Source organism: Periophthalmus magnuspinnatus, chromosome 11 (genome assembly GCF_009829125.3).
Source record: "Periophthalmus magnuspinnatus isolate fPerMag1 chromosome 11, fPerMag1.2.pri, whole genome shotgun sequence".
NCBI lineage: Eukaryota > Metazoa > Chordata > Actinopteri > Gobiiformes > Gobiidae > Periophthalmus > Periophthalmus magnuspinnatus.
This window is the reverse complement of record NC_047136.2, coordinates 14950339-14956338: the sequence shown is the minus strand read 5'-3', so window position 1 is coordinate 14956338 and position 6000 is coordinate 14950339. Positions and strand designations below refer to the sequence as shown.

Sequence of the window (6000 nt, the reverse complement as noted above, 5' to 3'; positions counted from 1 at the left end):
AACTTGCATTTGGCATCGTCAAAATGTTTCATATAAAATAATACAAAAATAGATGATTTGTTCAAACTAAAAGGGGATGTAAAGAGATGGTGAAGTGTGAGCGCTGGATCGATCCTGGACAGATCACATGTAAAAGTCTTTTCAACTAAAGCTTTTCCCTCCGTTTGTTGGTTTTGATATTTTTGGTTTCAGTTTTTGGTATCTGGAGATTTCGTTTCTTCTTGTGTGTGTCATGAGTCGACCCTCCTCCTTCACGCTCAGGTCACAAGTCTTTTTTTTGGCGTCTTTCACGTCTTGTCCCTGCCCTCGTATTCAAATCTTATCAAAAGCACAGAGCGGCCTCACAGCCCTCAGTGCCTCCTCTCCAGTTCATTATTTGGTTTCAGTCGACCCCCCCATCGGCAGTTCTCTCTGTCCACACCATCCTGTCCCGCCCGGTTGCCCCCCTCCCTCGTCCGAGTATATTTTTGGCTTCGGGAGACTTGAGCGGGGAGCAGCGCGGGCAGAGACCAGTGAGAGATGGCTGAGACAGAAAGATGGCTTTGGTTGAAAGGCGAGGTTGTACATTTAAATCAATAAAGCTTGTCGAACTCCTCCTCTTCCTCCTCTTCCTCCTCCCATGTCCCGATCCGATGGGATACTTTGGGTCAGTCGGCCATAGTCCCTCCGAGCGGTGGGGGGGAGGCTTCACTGAAGGAGCAGAAGGAGCCCGGACTGGAGCAGGGGGACTCCTCGGGACAGGACGTGGGGCTCATGAGGTCAGATGGGCCGGACACAGAGGCGGAGGGTTGTGGGTATGATGACCGGGGACCCCCTCCTCCTCCTCCTCCTCCCAAACCACTGCCCATCGCACCCGCACTGACCATGCCCATTGCGGAGCCAGAGCCGGGCATCATGGGCAACAGAGAGGGGCGGTTAAGGAAGAGGGAGGGGCGCATGGAGGATGACACTGGGGTGCCACCAGGACCACCCAGGAGCATGTGCCCGGGACCCCCTTCCAGGCTGGACAGGGGCAGCTGACCCCCGCTGGCTGCCAGAGCTGGGACAGGGAACACAGGAGTTATATCAGTAAGGAGAGCTGAATGTAGTGAGCGGGTGAGGATGGGGATGGGCATTTACAAAGACATGCTCACAACACGATTTACACAGGAAACTGAAGTGATGGTTTGTTGATTTTTCTAATGATTATATATTAAAATGACTTTGTTGCAAGGTGGTCAGTGCTCCTGCCTAACAGTAAACAGTACATTTTACCCTTCCCAAGACTAAATGAAACAGCCCCGTGTTCCATGAAATTAGGATTATGCCAGCCTAAAAACTAATTTAATTGCTTGAATTATATGCAACTCCTGTACGGCATTAAGCTTTATAATGTAGTTAGGCTGTGGAGCTGATCAAATGACTGCCTCTTGGCCAGAAGATACTGGAAAGAAAGAGATTTTGGTAAAACTTTATAACTACAAGTAATTAGCTTTAATACAGCATGAAAAGATGTAATTTATAACAAACAAATAGATGATGAAGAACTACTTAATTAATACCCTTTAACCCTTTAATTAAGTAGTTACTAAGGCTGAATTATTCTTAATTAACTACTTGTAAATTATGAATGCTTTGCTTTATTAAGGCTAATTAAGATGTGGATTTTTATTTCACTAAGACTATAAATAAAAAATAAAAATAAAAGTAAACATCTAACCATGATGAAAACTGTATACAGGATAACTTAAAAATAACATTACTTTGTGGTTTATCAACATTAGCAGTGAACTCAGAAGATGCTGATTTTTCATGTTATTAGATTTCAGAAATGTATCCAAAAAAGCAGTTTCCAACAACAACCATGCGACTATGACTACAGATGTATTCTGTGGCTGAAATGTGAGTGCAGAGTTTAGACATGAGCTGTCAGCACTCTCTGTAAAAATGGATAAAGCCTTTTGATGCTTTCAGTGCAAACATGTGAGCCCCAAAGGGAATCAAAATAAACCCTTTTCACATCAACACTTGGTCTCAAACTGTTATAAGCTGCTGCTAGGACCACAGTGTATCATATGGCCATGTCCCGAGGAGGCAGACAGGAAAGAAGAGGGGAAGGGAGCGTGTATAGGGAGATCCCATACAAACCGATCCAAAGCTTAGACGAAAAACATATTTGTGATGCTTAATTGATTTGACGGTGAGTTTCCTCTTTCAAAAGGCGAATTTCTGGACTTGAAACTAGTTATTTAGCCGTCAGCTCTTGATATGGGGGGATTGAGTGTCTTGGTGTGTTTACTATAAGCGGACTTGGAGCTCCTAAGCTTTGCCATAAGGGTCTGTTGTCAGCTTGTGATAATAGCAAACCATTGTATGAGAATAAAATTGAATCTTTCAGCAAAATAAGCGATTCAAAAGTTTGTGGTGAGGAGGAGGGCTTTGCTGTTGGCTACTGGAGCTTTGCAAAGAAGGCATTCAATTTTGCACAGAATGGATGGGATGGGTGGAATGGTGGATGGTCTTTTGATAAATGGACATCGGTGAAGACCAGGTGGGCCAGAGGGGATCGTGGGCGTCTGTTAAAGTCATGCACACACACACCTTGCATGGTGGCCAGGGGGTTACTGCCCATGAGGGCCTGGTTCATCCCTGTGCTTACTCCCATCATAGTGTTCCTAAAATGTGGATGTGCCCAAATACACACACAATACATACACACAGGCACACATGCAGGGAAACAAGGCAGGAAGGTTAGGGACTAAGTTGTCTATTTACGAAATATAACTTTTCAACTATGTACATTGGCTATATTGTCTAAATATACCCAAAACATTGACAGAAGTTTCTCTAAATGTCAAAAATCTCTATATTTTTTCAGTCAGTTTTATCTCCTCACAAACTGGATTATATAAGGGTCACAATTTAGGATGCGCACAACTAACTAATGAACAGATTTGCATAGGTTGAATCATTTTAAACTCAAGGAAACCCATCTCTAACATTCTGTTGGTTAAATCAACAATTTTAGTAAGCCTTGTGAGGTGACTGCTGTTGTGATTTTTGGACAATACAAAAATAAAATAAGATTTGAATTGCTTTTAGGACTGTTATGTGACCTATTAAAATTATTTTTCTGTAGTTTGTAATTCCAACAAAGACAATGATGTATGAACTATTATCGTCTTAAATTAATAAGAAATAAGACACTCACCCGGAGCTGAGCCTGTGCGCGCTGAGGCCGGTGGGGCTGGCTGTGCTGTGAGGAGGCGGAGTCACAGAAGAGGAGGCGGGGCCTGCAGGAGTCATGGGGCAAGACGCAGAGGGCGAGGAGCTGGAGGCTGAGATAAGAGTACAATATTTAGAGAATACCATCTTAAACTGTTTAACAAATGGAGGAGGGGCAGTTGGAGGTCCTAGCTAGAGTAAAACCAGGTCTTAAAGTGGAATAAACAATAATTGAAATATTTCTAAATGAGAAATGACATAAAGGAGACAAAAAAGGTGAATGAAAGTAACTCTGATGTGCAGAAGACTGTATGTTTAGGGTTTTGGAAAAGTTTTAAAGCATAAAGTGTAACTTCTGAAGACTAATTTTTATGCCATACTATGGAATATTGTAGCCAAAGGAACATCATTGCCATGGAAACAAGCAGAAGGAGGCCCTCCTCCAGGCAAGTCAGGTTTGCGTAAATGCAAGCCTGCCTAAATTAAAGATGCATATTTTTTATGTTTTTCAGTGCAATATACACCTCAAAAAAGAAAAAGAATGGTTTTATTTTTGTCTATATTTTGGCAAAAAAGTTACAAAGTGGGGCATTAAATGAAATACCATGCACTGTACATTTATATTATGCATGACATTTAATCTACTTTTTGTAAACTAAAATTTTTGTAATAAAAATGTACTTCTAACTATAAAAATGATGCATTAGGGACTTCTTTAATAAATAAAAGTAAAGATCCATTGGCCTGTAGTATTTGGGCATGATCCTTTCATTAACACAGTGGATCTGGACTGGACTGAGCGGGCTTTAAGTGTTGGACTCAATCAGCCAACACATTTCCAGGTGTTTGTTACATGTCATCTCATCTGTCACGTCTGGGAGCAGCGGATCACGGCTCTATAAATCACAACATCCTGTCGCTACGGTAAATAACTCAAGATGGGATGTGAGCCTCCATTTTGGTGTCAACAGCGCGTCATTGTTTTTCTATTTTTCTCAAAGATTTTTTTTCTCTCTCTCTCTCTCTTTCTCCACCAAATCATAGTTTCCAGGTCGGTTCATCAAAAGTGAAAGGGTTGAGACATTTTCGACAATATCAACTTTCTCCAAATAATGTCAGGGCAGGTTTAATCTTCCACTATCTGACCTCTGGATCCAAAAACTCAAACTCTTCTCTCACCTTTAATAATTTATTGACAGCACAGGGGCGCGGGCACACAGTAATTATGGCTCACCTGTTGTGCTGAGGCTGGTGGCGACCTGGGACAAACCCGGACTGGAAATCTGGAAAAGACAGAAACAAAAAGAGACAAGCACGTCAACAACAGAACTGTAAAACATGTCAGAGCAGAAAACACCAACAATTGAGTTATTATAGAAAACATGCAACTTAAAATAAACCTACAAAGGTTCTGTCTAAGGTTGTGACATCAATTGTATAGTGGGATATTTAGACCTGATATATTCTGGGTTACTCAAGAAACATTTTGCAGTGAACTGTCACAAAGCTAGACATGGCCCAGTAGTGAGAAAATGAGTTAGTGAGTGGCCGTACCATGTGTGGGCTGTAGCCTGGGCCCTTGTGCGTCAGCCCGGGGGAGCTCTGGGGCAGAGGAGGAGTGGTGCTGGTAGAGGGGTTGATGCGTTTTTCTTTCTGTCGTCTGTTACAAAACCACACGCGGATCACCTCCTTCTCCATGTTCAGCTGCTCAGCCATCATTAGGATCTCCTCAGAGGTAGGCTTCTGGTTCTACACGGGAAATAAGGATTGATGCAAAAATATATTTAGAATTTGTTTGTTGCAATGATATTGTACAAATGGATATGGAAAAATGTTATATTAACTTGGAACTGCTTGAAACCAAGAGGTAAGAAGGCAATGGGACTCTTGATAAATAAACAAATAGTTCCAGGAGTGACGTGTTTAGAACTGTTGAACACACAGCCTAGTACTGGTATTGTAGCACCAAGTATTTCCATTTCCATCCAAATACTAACAAGGCCCAAGCCTGCTTAGCCTGCTTAGAGATCAGGCTTTGACAAGGAGATTTGGCCATGTGAGATTTAAGTGAGGAAAAAAAAAATCTTTTATAATATTTAAAATAAGATCTAACTGCAGATGAAAAAAAAGAAAATAAAAAATAATAATTTTAAAACTTACCGTGCTGAAGTTGCGTTCCAGGACGACTCTGACATTGGTCTCGATGCTGGTGCGTTTTTTCCGACGTCGCCCTGGGAGACCCTCCATGCCCAAAAGAGGAGAGGAGAGGGAGGAGGGGCTGGGCAGCATGCTGTCCACTGCCATGGTTTCTATTAGAGGGAGTAGGCATATATTATTATCTTATTATTTATTTATTTTATAGGGACAGTGCATATTAAGGAATATCTATTGTTCCATATACAGGGATTTTGGGGTTTGAGTGTTACTTCTCTCACCTGCGTCACTGAGCCACTTCTCCAGCAGAGGCTTGAGTTTGCACATGTTTTTAAAGCTCAGGTTCAGGGCTTCAAACCGAGAGATGGTGGTCTGGCTGAAGTCGTTACCATACAGTTTGCCCATAGCCACACCCACATCTCCCTGCAGACAAAAAAAATTATGCTATTACACAAATCTGCAAAAAGAATGGACGTTAACATTTTTGTCAGTTGTCAAAAATATATAAATTGAGGTGGACTTAGATATTTCAAATAATACATTTACTATATGGTTTCATAATAACATTGTGTCATCCAATATGTCTGTGTATGAATGTACCAATTGGCAGCCACATTTAAGTCAGTCTGTCTCAGAGTGGCT

General features: G+C 41.8%; 1 protein-coding gene across 2 annotated transcripts in view; it reads right to left on the bottom strand.

Moving 5' to 3' along the window:
* Positions 1 to 559: 559 nt before the first annotated feature.
* LOC117378747 (POU domain, class 2, transcription factor 2) overlaps positions 560 to 6000 on the bottom strand; it is an 83383-nt gene continuing 77942 nt past the window's right edge. Inside the window, exons 9-15 of one of the 2 annotated variants that reach the window (XM_033975410.2) lie at positions 5640 to 5781; positions 5365 to 5513; positions 4759 to 4953; positions 4439 to 4487; positions 3191 to 3317; positions 2581 to 2654; positions 560 to 1039 (exon numbers count right to left, since the gene is read on the bottom strand). In XM_033975410.2, coding sequence (XP_033831301.1) covers positions 648 to 1039; positions 2581 to 2654; positions 3191 to 3317; positions 4439 to 4487; positions 4759 to 4953; positions 5365 to 5513; positions 5640 to 5781 — 1128 coding nt within the window. In that variant the 3' untranslated portion in view covers positions 560 to 647. The remainder of the gene's footprint in view (positions 1040 to 2580; positions 2655 to 3190; positions 3318 to 4438; positions 4488 to 4758; positions 4954 to 5364; positions 5514 to 5639; positions 5782 to 6000) is intronic. The other variant, XM_055225156.1, reaches the window with a different exon arrangement.